Below are 20,361 nucleotides of genomic sequence, written 5' to 3' on the forward strand. Positions count from 1 at the left end.
GGGCTCCATAAGAACAACCATATCTCATTTTCTTCTCAGATGAGAAGCTTAGGCTTCAGCTGATCTCAAAATTATATAAATGCTAAAATATATCAATAAATAAAGATATACAATTTATTTAGTGAAAATAGTTACATGGCAACTTACATCATTCTTTCACTATATTCATAGGTTAAAAAAGAAAAAATTGAACTCCATTAACATTGAACATAATTATAAGGAAGTAAGAAAAGGTAAAATAAATGGAAAAATAAAGAAAAAAAAACACAGAAAAATACTATCATTGATCCCAAAATAATTATTGCAGAAGTGTGAAATTAGGTTTTAAACTGAATCTGAAAAGAAATCCAAACCCATGTAGACATGGAGTTCACAACTACTGTACACAAGTTTTCCTAAGTCAGTCATCTAAGATACTGGGGGATGGTCAAGGTAGAAAGAAAGAAGCACAAATAGAAAAATGTCTCAAAATGCAATAGCAAGCTTCTTATGTTAAATGCAACTATGACAATACTTCAAAGCAAAACATTATGCTGTTTTTTCTCAATATTTTAGCATCATTATTTCATGCATCTAGCAAGCTTTTACTCCATTTTAGAATATACCAACTGTAAAGTCTGACACAAGTGAAATCAATGCATAAATCAAAGAATAGTAGAACTATCCAGAAATAATCTTCCATTCTGCAGCTTTCATGTCAATTTTTGTTGTTTCTCAACTCTATACAAATACAGCATTTTGCAAGATAATCCAGTGGTCTCAAACCCCATTGAAGCAATTGGAATTTGGCAGTGGAAAACTTCTTATCAAGGCCTTAGTGATTTCAGCTGTATTTAATAAAATATAATTAATTGGTGACAATACATACATGAAACACAAATTCAACATTTTATATTTTGAACATTTTATATTTAAATGCTTAAAATCTAATTTAAATTATGAAAATGTATCCTATGTTCTCATCTGATTCTCCATGTCTCTCCAATTCTGCTCTTGTATTAGCTACCATAATTCTACCATTGTCTATGAAGTAGGCCATTGCTTACTGATCCCAGTCAATTCTGATCATGCTTTCACCAAATTTTGAACTCCACTTTCTATTTTATTATTGTCATTTTTCTCAGAAAGCTCAGAAACTACACTAACCTTGTCTCTATCAACACTTCAAAATCCTATTTCCCTGATGGAGAAGAGGTACAAAATAAACTAGGTTACACTAAGGGAAACTTGACAAACAATGAATAGTGGCACAGTTTCTCAGGCAGACTCCTCCCTGCATAGAATACTAAGAAAACTGTTCAGCAGGTAAAGTTAAAATCAGTCTCCAGACAAAATTAATCATATGCTGCTAAAAGGTAGTTACAGCTTTGTTACATTTGCATTTTAAACCACAAAATTGCACTGTTCAAAACTTCCAAAACCAGTCAAATTACCTAAATATCACTGAATACCTGGGTTTAATCCTTGGGTGTGAAAGCTGCAAAAATTAAAATTAATATTTGACTTTATTTTTTAGCTTTTTTTTAGGTATGTGAGGATGCTTTGCATGCCATTTCCCTTTAAGATAAAGCTACAACGATGATCAGGAATTAAAAGGCTTTGGTACCCATGAGGGTAAAACAGATTGTCATCTGGAAAAGCAAGACCTTGCAGTCCTGGCAGAGAGTGAATTTTTTTAAACATTTTAATGGAGTGGAAATAGTATACAGAACAACAGGAAAAGGAGAAACTGAGATGAATGAGCATCATAATATTCTCAGGCTTGTAAAAAGCAGTGCTTTAGTACTTCAATAATTAAGGACTTCATGCTATGAAAGCTCAGGAAATGCACAGGAGCTTCCAAGAAGAAAGGTACCATCAGTTCTACTAAGTAATAAATGATAAATATTATACCATGTTTTACAAAAAATGCATGCAAGATGTATAGCTCTGATCAACCTGTGATCCATGTGACAGATACCACCAGAAGAGCAACCTGATAAAAGTAGCTGCCTCTGCTTCATGGCTTGGAGTAGCATGACTTCTAAGCATTACTGTAGAAGACAAGATCCAACAGAGGCCAATATCCTTTCTTTTTGTAGGGATATAATAATGGTGAAAATTACATGTCCCTACATTTCAAATCCTTCCACTTATTTCAAGTGGCTTAAGTGATAGCTCTTCCAGCAAAATGAACATATACCAGTACCCTTATTTTACAATCAGTTAGCAGGCAGTAACATTTAAGATATTTGTTTTGCAATATTATAAGCATGTATATTGAATTATGCTCTCCAACTAAAACAAGTTACACACATGAAGTCTGACATTCCATAAGCACAATTAACTGAAACACTCAAGAAAAAGCTATCTCCCAAGAATGGGATCTTGCAGACAATCTGTACTGTAAGCTTAGACAGCTGGTGCCACTAAACATTATAAACTCCAAGGGAAGCTAAAATAAATTACATCAATGAACAATGATATTATTTTATTTTACTGTCAGTCTGCCCCATGCACTGAATCTCATGGAATACAACTGCCTAGGACTGAACTTTTAAGAATAAGCTATTACTGAAATATAATCAATTGACAAGGTTAGAACATCTTTCTAGCATGTTAAAAAATTACTTTTGTGCTCTTGAAAAAACTTGTCAGATTTACTGCATGCTGTCTTCAAGAAGTTAGTTTTCAGTTTAATCAAGGATTATGTCAGAGTACTTGAAACATATATCTGTAGGGGTTAAAACTACTTTAAAAAGAAAAGATCTCTCCATAAAAATTATATAATCCTGCCCATAAGGCACAGGTAAATCACATACTTGACTATAATGGAATAATGTCAACAAAGTGGACCAAAAAACAGTACTAAAACCCTATAAACCTCCATAAACAAGAAAGATATGGACTCAGTTCCAAATGTATTGATAATCATAATGCTGACATATTTATTGTGTATCAAGTTTCTTCAAATGAGATTGAACACATACCAAACACTGAGCTGTAATATGTAGTGATTCAAGCACACTTTCCTGTTGGGAAATGAAGTACATTTATACACATTTTGAGGAAGCCTGCACTCATTTCTACCACTGTACACAATATAGGCATAAAACAAGACTTACTCCTGCTGTCTTAGTTTTTGAAATACACTATATTCTCAATCTGAATCTGAAAAAAAAGAAGAATCAAAACTACTTTTCAACAAGACATTACATCACCCACAAGGAAGATTCTCATAGCTACATTCTTCCCTACATCTTAAATGTGAAACAAGCAAGATATTAAAATACATCTCAAGTTACCATTTTTTAAAAGGAATGACACTCATTCTTGTTTACCTGAGACTCCACAGTGACTGTGATCATAGAGGTGCTGCTGGTGCATGGTAGATTTTTTATATATAACATGAGGTTGTCCATTCTCGTAATTATAGTCACTAGAATCTTCTGTTATATTTCTTAAAGGCTCAATAAAATACTCATCATCTTCTGTAGCAATGACACCATGCTTAAAGAAGCAAATAACAAAACAAAAGCTTACAAAAGACAATATGGAACTACTATCACAAAACTTAACTTCGAAAAACATTCTCTGTGAAGAAATCCACAGCTAATAGGTAACACATAAAACAGTGCATGAGTCAGCTCTCGTCTGCTGATTTAGCATGAGCAAAGTAGGTGACTATAAACAATACAGTGAGAAAAAAAATAAAACTACTGTTGTCCTGTTTGTGGAGAACTTTTTGTAGATGCAGTTAAAGAAGCAAGAGATATTCTTAGAGTATTACAAATAATCTCTTCACAGAGATGTTCTGAAATGACATGATTCATATCCATTAAAAATTACATCAAGCCAAAATGGCTTTGCTCTAATGCAGGTCCAATATCCCTCTGTGATGCCACACTGCTAGATGCTTAAACCAAATACTTCATCTAAGACAAACACCATGAAGGATTAATTTTGGAACACATATTCAAAGAAAGCATTTCTATTTTACATCCAGACACAATCCCAAAACTGAACTAGTTAATAGAAATCAAATTATTTATATTAGCTTAAATTACACTGTCTACAAAGCATTTATTCCATAAAAACTCTTGCCATAAATCTAGTAATTAAGAGTTATTGCAGACTGTACACTAGACCTCATTCTCCATAACAAATGAATATTTCTTTTCCTCATACTGCAGTGCAGAATAGCAGATATTCTATTCTCATAACTTTCAGATTTGTGAACTCAGCTTCTTCCAAACAGGAAGTGGTTTATGGAAGAAAGGGGAGATTTCAGGCCAACTATGCAATTTCCTGAACCTTCAGCAATTAAAACTGAACTTTAAAAGAAAATCCAGGTTTTGGATCCTTTCAGATATAGAAATATTGGGGAATAAGCTCTGACAGACTTCTACACCAATGTTTGTTAAATAAAAAATTCTGACACTCATATGTAGAAAATTTTGAATGTACAAACTTTCTACACGGGGAAGAGCTATTCATCACACAGAGGCCTGGAAGCAGGAACTGCTACATTCATATCCTGACTTGATGAATCACAAATTTCTACCACGCCTTTCAACTGCAAAATATGTACTACACATGAATCTTTTTTAAGACCGCTATGATCAGTCATAAGACCACTTGCTCCATATCTGCTCTAAAAATCATAAAGCTGTTTTCAAAGATCAGAACTTGACTTTGTACTCTTGGTCAAAGCTCTTGTCCTGCCACTGTTTTGTACATAAAATACCTACTGTTCTTCACTTCTGAAACAACAATACAAAACCTACAAAATAAAAAATCCTATGTAATATGTCAGAAACAAGTGTTTTCCAAATAGAACTCTATTATAAATGGTGAAAATATTTGTATGAACAGACTGCAGCTTTCCATTACTCATTCCTTACATTGTTAATGCAAAAATAAGTGTTCCTCTTCAGTGGTATTTTTCACTACTAACTCAGTTATTAACTCAGAAGGTAACATCAGGGTCTAAATTCACCTGGAAGATCCCGGTATCAAATTCCTCTTACAATGCCTTCTCGTAACTTGAAGTCTAAGATTTTACTAGAAAATAAATCATTTACTGGTATACTGCTGCTTAAACAGTATTGAAAATATAAACCAAATTGTAACTGGGCTTGCCAGATGTGCAGAAATAACCTTGACAGTTTGGACTGCATCCAGTCTGCATGTCAGACATCTGGGTTCAAGTGAATCCTGAGCCATTGTAAGCTCTGGTATTATGTTCCCACAGGAAGAGAGTCCTGCAGAGTAGTTCTGGCCAACACCATCAGGCTGTCTGCCTCATGCCAAGCCTGAGAAGACAGAGGTACCATCCAATCTGTGGCACTGTCTCTGAGTCAGAGTGGGTCCTAACTTAAATTCCTACAGAATGTAGAATGATTCTGACAGAATCTTCCTACAGAAGATACATCCTTCCTGTCTGTACTCACATCTAGCCACGTTTGCAAGTCTAAGCACAAATGAGATAATTATATCAGATACTGAAACTGATAATTGTAAGTGGCAATATTACCTCAGCAGAACAAAGTTAATTCAGATATCATAAACACTTAATTGCAGCATTAATTCTCTTTACAAATTGCATACTTGCTCCTGCAAATAACTAAAGAATATCTGCAAACAATGGTCACAGTTCCTTCAGGTATCAGCAGTGAAGACAGTAAGGACAGCATCACCACTTTTTCCAATGCCTAGCCGACATCAGAACTCATTTTCTCAAATGCTACGATGCTTAAGAAAAGACATTTTAATAACACTTAGTTAAGGAACTGCAAATAAATTTTAACATAGATCTACAAGCAGGTAGTGAAAGCATGTGTGGTCAGTTGCTGCAGTCAGACAAATGATTCAATTAGCACTGGAAACACAATGACTCTGCATATGCAAATATGCATTTATGCATCTACCTATGCCAGGCTTGTGCTTCCCATAATTTAGCAGTGGAAGAACAAAATTTTTCTTCCAGTGCTAAATTGATGCAAGTAGTCTTTATGAATCACAGTGATTCAACAGTGAAATGACTGATTTTTAAGAAGCACTCTGAATACTGCAACTAAAATGTACCTTGGTGATGGCCAGCATATATTCTAGGTTTTAAAAATCCATGTGGCTAGAGATACTCGCATTGTTTATGTATTCAGCAATACCTGATTAATACATAGTGGGAAATATACTATTATATCCAAACCAACATTCTAAATACCAGCTTTGATTTATAATCCACTATCTGAGGAAAACAAAACTTCAGTTGAAAAAGGAGTTTGAAATAATGCCCATTTAACGCATTAAAATTAATTCATTTTCATTTTCTTTTTAAGTGTTGCTATTGTATTTTAACAGTTCATAAATTAAACTTCTGCTCTAAAGCATCAGAAATATCATTAAGACATAAGAATGACCAGAAAAGGTTTTGACATAATACCATGGCTATAAGAAACAAGCTGAATGCACCAAGTATGTTAATACAAGGAACATTCCCAAGATTATTATCTAAAACAGATTGTTTGAGGTTCTGTGTTATCCAATCCCACTACAGACTGCCAACTCATGCTAAAATATACAAGGTCTGGTTCCAGCATTTTGACATGCTCAGACAAATCTGTGAATCCACATGGAGTTCCCCTGAATTTGTGAAAAATAATCTTTTTCTGTCAGGCTGTCCAGCCAGGGCCTTAACCTCCTTCAGATGGGGGACATCCATCAGTTGCAAAAACAAACTGAATTAGGGGGGACAAGTAAGTACATGCCTTTTCCACACAGCACTATAGTTTCACAATTTTTCCATGCCTTGAATCTTTTTTAGGCTTTATGCTTTATCCATATTTAATATACAATACTAGTAATGGAAACCTCTGAAAACGAGTCAGTGTTGTTCAGTATGTCAACAGCTGGCTATACACCATGATTTTATGATCGAGGAAAAAGATTAAATTAACTTACTGTGCTCTCAAAAATGAAAAAAATAGTGATCTGGCCTGAGAGAGCACATCATGGAATCTAACAAAAACCTAAAACCTTAAAACTAGGATAGGAACAGCTTGTATATAATTTTCTGAATACTGAAGTACTGCAAAACATATGAATATCAAAGATAGTCCTGAAGACACTGATAAAGAATTATTTCATATACAGTCAAAAATACCATAGTAAATGTAAATTATGATCCATAAAAGTAGATGGATTCTTTAGAGTAAAAATGGCTTTCAAATGAAGTCTTAAAAAAAATATTAGTAATTTGTAAATATATGTATTTATATGAAGCAAACATTAAGTCTTCCAGCAAAATAATTCCCCACTGAAAAAGTAAGCTCATGCTCTTAAGCCACAGTGACCTACCTGTGCCTTCTTTATCATTTCTGTTTGGATGGAGATAACTGTGCTCTCCAGCACAACCATTAGCAATGCATGAACTTCACATATATAGAAATACTGCATGTTTTACATTAACCATTTACTTGGGACCACAGTAGCCTCAAAATAGTTCCTACTACTGACCTTTTCAGCCCAAAATTGCAAAATTTTCTACTATGCAAAACTTGTTTGAGCACTCAGTTAAGAGCTTTGACACCTGGCAGAGGACAAAGGTGAGTCAAAATGCAAAAAGTTTGGGTTTTGCTTTATTCCATTACTGAAGGCTCCAGAACTTCTCTGACATTTGCTCCTCCCAGAGTCAGTCAAACTCCTTTCCCCTGAGGTGAAGTCCCTCTCTCTTCAGCTAGTCTACCACCATTTCTTTTTGTCTTTCCTTCAGTAAGAAATAGTCAGCTTAGAAAATTCCTCAGTCTGGTTGCCTTGTACCCAACATCCAAAGTCCCTAAAATGCTGCTCATTGTAGGCTCTTTACTACAGTAAACATGAGTTTCGAAGCCAGCAAGCCTGTGGACAAGACCTTCAATTTCTTCACATGAATGCTCACTGGATTAAAGAGCTTTACTCACAACTTCAGATAATTTATAGCATAATCAGGGGCCAGCAGATTGAAGCTGCTGGACTGAAACTTCAGTAAGTAGCAGCCTGTAATTCTAGGGCACTTGGTAATGAGAAATATAGACAGAGAGGCTGAAACAAGAAACAGTGATAGGAAAATCAACTGACTGCTTGTCAATTTTATTATAATGAAACTGAGAGAAAGCCCTCCTCACATTTATCTCAAATGTAAGTGTTCTTCAAAGGCATACAACATATGTTATCTAAATCATGTTCTTACATAACCACTCTGAATAACTAATAAGAATAATTCAAGACATTCAACAAGGGAAAGAAATCTGATCTATTTGTCAACAGTGAAACCTAACAGGGTAACCGAAGTAAATATATTGCATACATTTTGTTTATGAGCAACACTCACTATTAAATATTACAGCCTATTAAATATTACTTACTACCTGCTTCAGAGTTAAACTTACAATGACTGGCTTTAATACAGATGTTAATCAAGGACTATTAGACTATGATTGGCAGTCACTTACAGACCAGCAATCAAACTGGAAAACACAACAAATGCCTTAAGTACAATGCATTCTCAGCTATTGCTAACTTTAAAACAAGTAACATTGTCTTCAATATTCACTGCCAATTGCTTTATTAAACATGTTCTAACCAGCAGCTGTATAACAAAACATTCATTAGTAGGAATCTTCATTTAAAAATAACTTTGTGATGCATTTGTCTGAATGGAGTGGTAACTCCAACATTGTGCCTTGAAAGGCACTGCCAACACTGAAGTGTTTCCATACAGTAAAGGATGGCACCAAGTCAAGATTACTGCTGCACCCTCTGCAGGATTCATGCCTCTGAGATAGAGCCATGTGTCGCCCTGCTGATGTTTCTGGAGCAACACAGGAGCCTCACATGCTTGTGACCAAATCTTCCTAAGAGATGGAGTGCACAACTGATACGTGAAGTCCCAAGTAAAGAGGCATGATCATGAAGAATTTGTGTGCCCAAAGACTAGATTAAGGCTGCCTTAACACCTGAAAGACACACATAAGGACTGACAACAACCACAGCCACTGATGATGATTTAACTGGGAAACACTCTACACAGAAGTTAACTTACAAACACAAAGTTAACCTACTGACACCTAGAACCACAAGTAACCTCACTCCAGCAAAATGGACAGCAAAATGGACAGCCTAAGGGCAAAGGAAAGACATGCTAAATGTCACCTCAGGGTGTCAGACACAGAAGAGGAAAAAAAAAGATTCTGCTTCCTTATGACATCTTCCATGCTTTTTAGAAAAAAAGAAGTGACATAAGGAGCATCAGATGGGAAAAGACGATAGAAAAATACAGGCGATTTTGTGCTTCATCGCACCTTTATTTTCCTAACATGAAAGGAAAACGAGTCAGCTATGGCAAGGGCAGGAGTTCTTGGCTCACTCCCCTAGCCGAGGTAAAAGAGGAACTGAAATGGGATCACCATGGCACTTACTGCAGTCTCCAAGGGGACCAACTAGTCTGTGCATCAATTAGCAAGCAGCAATTGGCATAAAAAGGCTTGCAGCCGCTTTTAAATAAATGAGTCCTGAAAGAAGGGACTTTGTCTCCATCATATTTTTAGTTGAAAAGAATTCAAGCAAAGATGGCATGCACTAGCTTTGAAGCCTGAATAACAGTGACCAGAGGGGGGGAAAAAACTATTACATGGAAACTGCAATCAAAGTGAAACTTGTACTAAATTCAGACCTATCTGCTATTAGTCTACACAAACCAAACTGTAATACCACACTCAATGGAACATCATTTTAACTCCATTTCTTTGAAATGTTCACTTAGCGCTGGAAATCCCCATCAAATATTTTTCTTCAGGAACACTCTGAAATGTTAAACTAGCCTGTATCAGGCATATCACAAGTAGTTGGGTGTAATGCAACCTGTCTAGGTCTGAAAGGTGCTGGCTATTTTTTGTAAGTAACATCCCAAGAGGCATTATTCAATAGCACTTCCAAGGAAAAATGGGAATTAGTTTAGCAATTCTGTGTAATCTTTTTTTTTAACTTAGCAATTAGTTAGATCTGTGTATTCCTAACAGGAAGATCGACCAGCATCCTACCATAATAAAAACCAGAATGAAAAACCATAATATATATGTATATTTTTACTAGAGAAAACACTGGCTCTTGATTTAATGCTTCATAGTCATGCCTTTCTATTTTAATATTTTGTTACTCAATAGTCTACTTTTTTATTTCTTTGCATTCATTTTCTAATTTCTTTTTCCATGCATGTACAACTGTCCTGTGATCAAAAGATCACCATTAAGAGAAGAGATGAGAATAAATTAGGTAAGAACTTCTAATTCTACTTCTAAATGCAAAGTTTATAATTTGTAAACAAAATCTTTCTGGTAAAAAAGTTATATAATTACTTTCTAATGCTGTTACTTGCTAAAGACTTTTCATGTTTTGAATTCATAGCAATGATGATGTCTACACCAAGCAATTCCTCTTCTTTTATTTACTTAGTTTTTAAACCCAAATACTCAAAGACAGTGGGTATGCAGTCCAATCAACATCTCTCTGTAGAGATTCAGTATCCTGGAGGATCTAGTGTTTCTTCCTCCCTGCCCCTTGAGCTTGGAAGGCTCTTACAATTGTAAAGATCTCAGCACAGATATAATCCTGCAACCCTAGCCTAGACACTATAAACACTACAGAGGTTGCCTGCTAGAAGACTACAGAATTGAGTCTCATTACTTATATTAAGCTTGAGAAACTGACACTTACTATTCCCCAGGACCTAGGTCAGGTTTTTTTCTGCACCTTCCTGTCTACTTGCTTCCCACAAGGACTCGAAAAACTGAAAGATATGCCAATTTAATTCTTCTTCTGTAATTTAAAAGGGACAAGCACACTATTATACTGTAACATGTAATATGGACTTACCAGACCATTGCAGTTGCTTAAGGCCACTTTAGTTGTACTGTGTTGGTCTTGCAAATATCCTGTGTAATGACAGTGGTCTAAGAAATCGTGCTTCCATTGCGGTCCATCTTTCCCCCAGTACTCTACTGTAAAATGTCTGGACACCAAATCTGTGTTGAGAGTCAGGTTTAAATGAAAGTGCTTGCCATAGGCAGAAAGTTTAAAAAATAATTTAGATGCTGCCAGTTCTTGGTCATAAGGGTCTGTGCTCCTCCTCCTTCTCGAGGGTTTAGGATTTTTCACAGTAAAGCTGAGGAAGGCTCCATTTTGATCAACCCTTATTGGGATTGTTAGTTGGTAGTGTTCAAGGTAAGACAGGAATTCCTCTTTGTAATCAATCACAAGGTAAGACAGTCCAGGGAGTGGGCATAGAAGAGAAGAAAATATAACAGGAAACAACAAATAGTAGCATAAACATAGACCATTTTTGGGTAAATTTCATCACTCTCATGAGTAAAAGTCACCTTTCAGGTAAGTGCACAATGCAGCATTTTACAAAATAAAATAAAACATTATTTTCTTTCTTTGTAAGTCACGAAAATGTGTTTGATTTCCTATTAATTTCCTTATCACTTTGGAAATAGAAAGGTTTTTTAATACCTATCTTTTCCTATTTACCAAAAATATGTAAATCATTTGGGCTAATTTAAGAAGGGCATAGTTTTCCCAGAGCTACCATTCAAAGACAAAAGCTATAAAATCCACTTGCAATAATACAAACAGTAGTAATGAAAAGGATTATATTGTAAAAACAAGATTAGATTCTTACTTCCCAGTCTAAAAGCATGTTAATGTTATCATGGCAAGTCTCTCAAATATTATCAAGTATGTTTTATGAGATTTAATTTGCAAGGCTTTCCTACAGTTAAAAGTAGACAGAGAGAAATCAGAAAAAGGAAATTTTATCTGTATGACAATTAATCATGATAAAAGTAAGAGCAGAGCCCAAATGAGCTCATGATTTATATAAATATGGTTTAGAAAATATTACACAAATACAATGCAAAAATACATGCTTCTTGCCAGCTACAGAGATCAGACCCCTACCTTGAGAACTGTATGAAAGCCTGCTGTTACTGAGAAATTCCGATGAAACCATGACTAGGCTCAAAATCCATGTCCACGTCTTCCAAAAAATTTCCATAATTTAGAAAAACCAGAAAGTTCTTTTTTCTTTCTCCTTGGAGAGCTACCTGTGTGCTATAGAGTTAACTTCACTCCAGAATCGCACCATAACAGGTAAATTTATTTTATACTACTTTCTAATTAACTATAGGATGTTCCACTTTCTGGACAGGTACTTTCTTCTATAGCTGCAGTCATTTTCTCAATTCAAAGCAAGGATTTGTAAGGTTCCTTAAGATATGAGACAGATGTTAGATTGGATAGTTACTGAAATTGCTCCATTTCTTTTCCTGAAAAACAGAAGAATATGAGTCAAGGCAAATTCTTCCTATTAAAACAGATCTATACTGTAAAATATTAAGCCATGACAGTGGCTTATTACACAGGGCAATATTTTGAAATAATATTCAGTATCAATTTTATGGTTACATCCAAGGTCACAATCTTACAGAAAGAAAAAAACAGAAAAAGAGTTACCATTAACCTTGAAAAGCAGATCCATACAGCCTATGATGGACTTATCAACTTCATGTTATTTTTATGAATTCTTACATCTATTTAGTGTTTCTTGTAGCTCAAATACTGTGTTCAGACTTGGTCAATCTACAATCAATGTTATGCAGTCATTGATTTCAACTGTTAATAACACATTCCCATATACTGGTAGATAAAAGAAGAACCTGGGAAGAAATCCAGAGTACAGTTATCTGATCTTTCTGAAGCATGTATTTTGTTATTACTAGGGCCAGGGCTCTGCTTATGCAGGCAGAATTCCCATTGACTTCGATGGGAATGCTGCATGTTAGAATACTAAAGAACAAAATTCAGTATCTAAAGCTATTCATCATACACATTCTAATATTTCAAATATTTGCTGTCAATTTTTTTTTTTAATTTACAACACTATAGCCACAACAGTAAAAAGCAGCTCTAGGTGCAGTCAGGGATTAAATGGAAGATCCACACGGTCAACTAAAAATCCAGTATCATGGGATACCAAACTATGTGTTGTGTCAGCTGGTACTCATCAGTCCACTTAAATATTCTCAGCACACCTGTGCACAAACTCTACTGAAGCAGACAATGGAGAAACAGAACACCTAAGAAGGGGAACTTGTTTAAAAACCAACTTCCACAAGCATAGAGTCACTTATACATGCACCAGATAAATCTGTCTTTTTGAAATTCTGGAAATTATTTGCAACATTCATTCAGACAGGCAATACAGCTGCAGCTTATGGATAATTTATGAAGGTTTTATAAAGCACTGTAACATATAATACTATGAAAAAATAATCACCCAAATCCTATTTACCAAGATTACAATGAATATTTAGATAACATCTTAGCCAGTTTCAAACCCATCTAATTACCAATGTGCAAATTAGGTTAATCTGACCTTTTAAAAATATTTCAAGACAGCACATAGGATTTATTCAGGTTAGTTAAGAGACTAAGAGGTACTTCGCAAACATACTTTTTGCTTGGTATTATTTTTTTCCTGGGGAAGCAGAATTTGTGATGCCATTCACATGTGGAAAGGCCTCAAAGCACATTAATAAAAATGCTCTGTTTGCATTGATATATAGAACTTTTATTTCCTAGCTAATATTTAGTTACAGTTCTTAGAATTTTTCAAGTTTTGAAGATACATAATTAACTCCCTACTCTTTCAGCTACATTAGTACAATAAGTAATGTGCCTTATTTCTGAGAATGTATCATTTCAAAATCTTGTCACTGAGTCTTGCTTTATCCTCGTTTGCTAATGAGCTGGTTTCTTTTCCTTGTGTGCATAGTTATAATCTGATACAAGCATCTCTGGACACTTCCTGATTAGCAGCTCAACTTCTTTGGTTTATCTCATTCTGTATAATCCAGTTTCCAGATGACTAAATACTTCTGCAGTTTTTCTCTGAATTGCTTCCAATTTGCCAGCATCCTTTTTTATCTGCAGACACTAGAACTGGGAACTGTAGTCCAGTAATGGCTCATTAACACCATATATAGAGGTAATATTGCCTTACAGCTTTTACTTAGCCAAAATATCCTAACAGGGAGCTCATGTTCAGCCTCTTAGGCTGATAATAAGTTATCCTAAAATTAGGATCTCCTGACACTGCAGCACTTAAGGAGCTAGATAGCTCAGAATACTGGACATAAATTAAGAGTACCCAGTATTTAGTACCATTATTTATTATTTACCCACCAATGGCCCTCATGGTGGACCATAACCATATGCTAGTCAACAGTGTCAAACAGTCACTCGTGCCTAATGTTATTGCAGAGGTCTCTGAAGTGGTCTCCCTCATTTCAAGCTTCACGAAAGACCAATCTCCTTTCATATCAAGCTTTCTGAAAGTTTCAGCAGATTTTTTTACCTCTTCTTCATAAATATTTCCAGTTTGACCATGGATACAAGCTGACCATATGAAGCTATATTAATATTTCAAATTAGAGTGGCAATGGATGTGAATGATAAAGCACTCAGGTAACTTCAAGATAAAATAAGTATGACATTTGGTAGGAACATCAAAGTCTGGGATCTATACCCTTTTTGTTTTATTTTCACCTTCTTTGGCAGCCTATTTTCATGGCAGCCTGTAGATTGCTGTTAAGATGTAAAATTTGGTCAATACTAAGCTTACAACAAGAAACTTCTAGTGTATCACGTGGTGAACTACACAATCACCCACTAGTTAATGTAGGTGTGGCTTCATGTCCTCAACCACCACACCACCTAAAACCACAAATCCCATCTAATTCTAAGAACTCTGCCAAATAGGAAAGGAATAGTACATGATGTTTTCTGACGCCAGTGACAAAACAGCTGCATGGCACTGGCATTTCTGTGAAGGCACTGATAACCATGGCAGTCCTGTCACTGGTGTCATGAGGTTCCTACCCAGTGACACTCAGTGAGGAGAAAAAAGGCCAGTTATTGGATCACAAGTCTTACGCGGGGCGTCTGAGGGAGCTGAGGGTGTTTAGCCTGGAGAAAAGGTGGCTCAGGGATGACTTTATTGCTCTCTACAATTGCCTGAAAGTGTAACCAGGTGGGGGTCGGTCTCTTATCCCAGGCAACAAGTGACAGGAGAGAACATAGCCTCAAGCTGCAGCAGGGGTCGTTTAGGTTGGACACAAGGAAGAATTTCTTTACAGAAAGGGTGATTAGACATTGGAACGGGGTGCTCGGGAAGGTGGTGGTCACAGTCCCTGGAGGTGTTTAAGGAAAGCCTGGATGGCATTTGGTGCCATGGTCTAGTTGACAGGGTAGTTCTCAGTCATAGGTTGGACTCAATGACCTTAGAAGTCCTCTTCAACCTATATGATTCTGTGATAAAGTGGACTACGAAGAGGTGACTAGCCAAACTGGTCAGAGCAGTCACCATGGGAGCCTCCATCTAAACAAAGGTGCCTTGGGCAACTAAGGCATCACTTAACCTGAAGGCAGCTCAAGTTTTACGACTGGGTAGCATCCGAGACCGATGTGCCAAGACAACCCCCACTCCAGGGGAGTCCACCGCAGAACCGATGGGATCCGGCGCGCTCGGCGGCGGCAGCGCCGAGGTCTCCCGTTAGAGGCCGAGGTGCCAGAAAACACACGGTACCGCACCGCCCCATCACAGCGCCCAGACCGCTGCTACGCCTCGGGGCGGGGTCGAAGAGAGCTACGACCGGGAAAGGGACCCGCCACCCCGGCGGGCGGGACAGGAGGTTGTCCTCCACGCCCCCGCCCCGGCGGCTCGGCCCCAGCCGCCTTCCCGCCCTCCGCGGCCGAGCCGTGCGGGCGGCGGGAGCCCGCGGTGAGGCGCGGGCAGGGGCGGCCGTGCGCCCGCCCGGCACTAGGAGCGGTTGCTAAGGAAATGGGGAGGGCGGGGGACGGGCATCAATCACACAAATTCAATTACAGGTATCGCGGCTGGCCGTGAAAAACTTCGCAGGGCTTCAAAAACCGGGGATTAGCCGTGCCCCCGGGAGCTTCCCCAGGCGAGAACTGCAACGCCCAGACCGCGACGGGAAGAGCTCGGTGAAGAAGAAGGGGGGCCGGGAGTGGTGGGGAGAGGGACACGTACAAAGGGAAAAGATCGAACCCTTTTCCCCGGGAATTAACCAGAAGCCGAGTCGTGAGGAGTAAAATTACTGCTGTGCGGGCCCCGGAGTACGACGGGGCCGCCACCGTATGAACCCCTCCCCCGCCAGACCCCAGGCCCCCGCCGGCCGTGCTGAGGGGGCAGCTGTCACTGCATCTACCGAAAAAGCAACACGCACCCCCCCAAAAGGAAAAGTCAGCATGTTAGGAAAATACATGGCTACACACACAGTTAAAAACGTACACACATGCACATTATCTGTACACGTCTGCACACACAGAGAGTTAAAAACACTGGTACTGAAAAAAATTGGAAGTCACCAGACACACAACCCTCAAAAAAAAAAAAAAATCAGAAGAAAAAAAAAATCCGTCCTCCCTAGAGAGGCTGAAGGGCAGAGTCTGCTTGCTGTGGTGGAGCTTGCCGCAGAGCTGATCCTAAAGTTAACTTTCAGCAGCCCATTTCCAGACAGCAGCGCTGAATCTATTTGGATAAAACGCGTGTGACCCAGACACTTGGCGTTTGGCCCAAACGCGTTGCACCGGCAGCCCAAATAAAAACAAGAGTCTGACTCTCTCCCGCTCTCTGCCTTCTCTCTTGTACAACAATGAAAGAAAGTAGCGAAGACAAAATCCGCACACACGTCGCCGGGGAGCGAGAGCCCACTTACCTCCTCCCACCACACAAAGTCCCTTTGAACCCTGGGCGACTGCGGAGACAGACATACACCGACAAACACGAGTCCGCGGGGTTAAGAGTCTGGCAAATCCCAAGCGGCTCGAAGTAAATCAAAACCACACGCTTCTATCTTCCTGATGAGCCCAGCGAGAGCCCGACATCCCCGCTAGCATCGCTGCGGGACGGCAGCCGCGCCGACCCTCCAAGCCCCGGTACAAAGTGTGCACTTGTCTGATCGTGGACACCGCCGGACACGGCACGGCCGAGAGCGGGGCGTCCTCAACTCAGCAGCAATCCGGAATAGCCCTGGGTTTTCGCTGGGGTTTGGGGGCTGCCTTGGTTTTCATCTGTTGTTTGGTTTTGGATTGGTTTTGTTTTTCCTTTTCTGCTTCTACCAACGACTCAGTATTCAAAATATAAAAAATCTTTTAAAAAGTGCACTATTCGAGATGGTACTTCATCAATCACCTCTCTTATCGGCTGAAAAATCCTCGCACCCCCTTCCCCCATCTCAAGGCTTCTCTCTGAAATTACTCCAAATGCACCTCGCCTAATGCAATAAATCTCCCCCCGCTCCCCAAAGCCCTGCACGCACCATTATTCGGGACACAAGAAAAGCAAAAAGTTTCATTGAATAGCGTGAAATCTTCCTTACCGTTTTCATCTTCAATTTCTGATATAAAGTAAGTTTCAAACAATAGAGATTGCACAGGACGATTCCCGTATTCCTCTCTGCTTTTCCCCTCTGTGCAAGCAACCATCAGGGTTCTATTCTCCAACAGAATAAAATTCTCTAGCCTTCCTAAAGGGGACTTTAGAAAACGGGTTGGCTTGGCAGGAGGAAGGATGCCATCAATTCACCGAAGCTATCACCCTGCACATTTTGTCTTTCCAACAAAAAAGGGGGGGAGAGTAGGAAGGAGGGAAAAACAGGCTTATATTGGGGTGGGGGTGGGTGCCCTCCTCTTGAGCAGCCTCCTCTGTGCAAAATACCATGTGAATATCATCTGAGTTGGGAGGGGAGGGGGGACCGGGAGACAGAAAGGGGGGAAAGAGAGGGGGAGCAGAGGGGAGGCAGGCAGAGCAGGAAGGACTCAGGAAAGTTTGGTTGAAGTAGCCCCAGACCTCCTCTGGCTGCCGGCGCCGGGCCAAGCCGAGCGCGGCGGCAGCGGGGGAGCCTTGGCAGCCTCGCCCGGGGGACGGCGCAGGGCCCGCTGACGTCAGCCTGCAGATGTGCCCCGGACCGCCGCGCATGCGCGCCCGTCACGTGGCGGCGGGGGGGGCAGGGGCGCAGCCGGGGGCGCGGGCGCGGGCGCGGGCGGGGCGGCGGGACCCTCGCCCGGAGCCGCCTGAGGGGAGCCCGGCCTGGCCCGCTCGGGGGAGCCGCAGCTTCAGGGTGCCGGCGGCAGGCGCCGGGCACGGGCGCTGCCGGCGGGCGGCGAGCTGGGGCGACCCCCTGCTGCCATCGCCCTGCTGCCGTCGCGCTGCTCGTCCCGCGCCCCGTTACAGGCGTTAATAAAGGAAACCTCTAAACCACCATTTCCAGCGGAGGGAGGCGGTGTGTGAAGCCCGCGCGCCCAGCGGCAGCCGGGCCGGTATCGCGCCGAGGCCGGGGGCCCCGGTCCTGCTCGCACAGCGCTTTCAGTTTCATTTGCGGTGGGGGTCGGGGCGGGGGCCGCGGCATCGCCTCCCTGCCTGGCAGGGCAGGAAGGTGCGCGTGGGAGCGGGCAGCTGGCGGCCTGCGAATCGCCCTTGCTCCGGGAAGCCGGCGCTGCCGGCGAGAGGGTGACACGGAGAGAGTGGGCTGGAACTCCCACTCGCCCTCTAACCACCAAATTAATTTCCGAATGCCGAAAAAAGAGAAAAAAAGGGGGGGGAAAATCCTTCCTAAACCTAGGTTCTAAGGTTTCAAGCTTCTGCTAACTGTATTTCCCAAATGGTGCGGGTGCGGGTTTTCCTCCCTCCCCAGCCGGAGGTAGTAGGTGTAATTGCAACTTCTGGTGAATCTCTAATATCTGGCTGGGCTGTGAGATGATTGCAGAGAAAGGTCCAAGAGCGCAGCTACCTCCGGGGCTTCTCCGACCATCGAAACAGCAGGATCGGCCTGCAAAGTCAAACAGCAGGAGTCTGATGGTCAGCAGGGGCTGGCTTGGTGCCCTGTGAGATGGTGAAATCAGAGCCGTGGCTGGCATTCATCGTTTCAAATAAACTCTACACAATTACATTTGAATATGAAACAATACTATAGGTAAATTATATTTTGTAAACTAGTATGTGAAATTTCTTTTAACTGCAGCCCTAACAAAATAAGCACAATGTCCTAAATAGTTACCTTTGTCACTATTCATTCTGAAACAGCACAGTGAACGCCTACTTCGTCGCCGGGCAAATTAATGTAACAGTGGTTAGGTAGGTTAGTAGTAGAAGGTATCACTGCATTGAAAACCGGAGCTATAAAATCAATACTCCTTGGGAATACGGGCATTCAGAAAAAAACTTCATTCTGGAAATGCATCTCCAACCTGCTCCCCCGGGTTAATTGCTCATACGGAGAGCGCCATCCTGCGTCGGCGAGCGGGGGGAGTGCTCGGGGCGTGCAGGGATGCTGGCTGAACCGGGACGCCCGGGGAGACAGTTCTGCTGCCCTTCTTCCTCTTCATACTGTATGTACGTGAACAGTTGCCGCTGTGGTGGGTACGTCTGGGTACATTAAAACAGCTATTTCTGACACTGAGAAGAGCATTTTTTGTTAATATTCCATAGTTCCTGCTCCTGCAGCAAATCATTATATGCGATGTTCGCATGGAAAAGCCGCAGAGCGCGACCTGCTCAGATGCAGCCAGGTGTACCTGAGTCACATCACCTATCTCCATGGACAGGCATTGTGACAGGTTCTGCTCAACCTTTTCTGCAAATTCATTGGTTCGTACAGAGAACTGGGACGGTCTGTCCTATAGAAAGGACAGTCTGTGAAGAGACTTTTTTTACACACATCAGAACCAAATAACCTTTTGAACAGACAGACACGCATCACAGCCAATTGCCTCATGACTATGGTATCCTTGGGGGATTTGGGAGACCTGCCTTCAAATCAGACCCTGCCTGAATCAGACTCAGGAATGTTCACGTTGCTGTCTGACGGCTGAGCTGGGGACTATTCTGGTGTTAAAGACTGGCCTCTTCGTGGTTGGATCTGATCCATTGTGTATAGCTGAATAAATACTCATCAAGCTAAAAAGAAAGACAGCTTATCACTGTCTGGTTAGGGTCCTCACATGGATTCAACTCCCTGCTCTAAATCCAGCAAAGCAAAGCAAATATATATGGACTTCACAAAATCCAGCTGCTTGCTCAGACCAACAAGTTATTTATTCCCTGTTCCAGACAACTGCATTTTCTTGCCTAAGCCCACTGGTGTATATATACCAGTCAAAACTGGTCTATTACCAGGAAAAGCTTTGGCTCATCTTTAGAAATTCCTGTCTGTGATTAGAATTTCTGACAGAACTACCATTACAGTTTGACTTAACTGTTTT

General features: G+C 40.3%; 1 protein-coding gene across 9 annotated transcripts in view; it reads right to left on the reverse strand.

Moving 5' to 3' along the window:
• The window catches only part of ADAMTS6 (ADAM metallopeptidase with thrombospondin type 1 motif 6), a 147,929-nt gene extending 129,438 nt beyond the window's left edge, over nucleotides 1–18,491 (reverse strand). For 2 of the 9 annotated variants that reach the window (XR_010994567.1, XM_068176920.1), the window contains exons 1-4: nucleotides 17,481–17,926; nucleotides 11,977–12,344; nucleotides 10,891–11,255; nucleotides 3,321–3,489 (exon numbers count right to left, since the gene is read on the reverse strand). Coding sequence is in view for 7 of the 9 variants with exons in the window: in XM_068176920.1 (XP_068033021.1) it covers nucleotides 3,321–3,489; nucleotides 10,891–11,255; nucleotides 11,977–12,073 (631 nt within the window). In the remaining 2 variants the exon portion in view is untranslated. Of the gene's footprint in view, nucleotides 1–3,320; nucleotides 3,490–10,890; nucleotides 11,256–11,976; nucleotides 12,345–17,480; nucleotides 17,928–17,950 lie in introns of those variants that run through there. The other 7 variants (XM_068176916.1, XM_068176914.1, XM_068176915.1 and 4 more) reach the window with 6 other exon arrangements.
• Nucleotides 18,492–20,361: the final 1,870 nt, after the last annotated feature.

The sequence above is a fragment of the Anomalospiza imberbis genome, chromosome Z (genome assembly GCF_031753505.1).
Source record: "Anomalospiza imberbis isolate Cuckoo-Finch-1a 21T00152 chromosome Z, ASM3175350v1, whole genome shotgun sequence".
Classification (NCBI taxonomy): Eukaryota; Metazoa; Chordata; class Aves; order Passeriformes; family Viduidae; genus Anomalospiza; species Anomalospiza imberbis.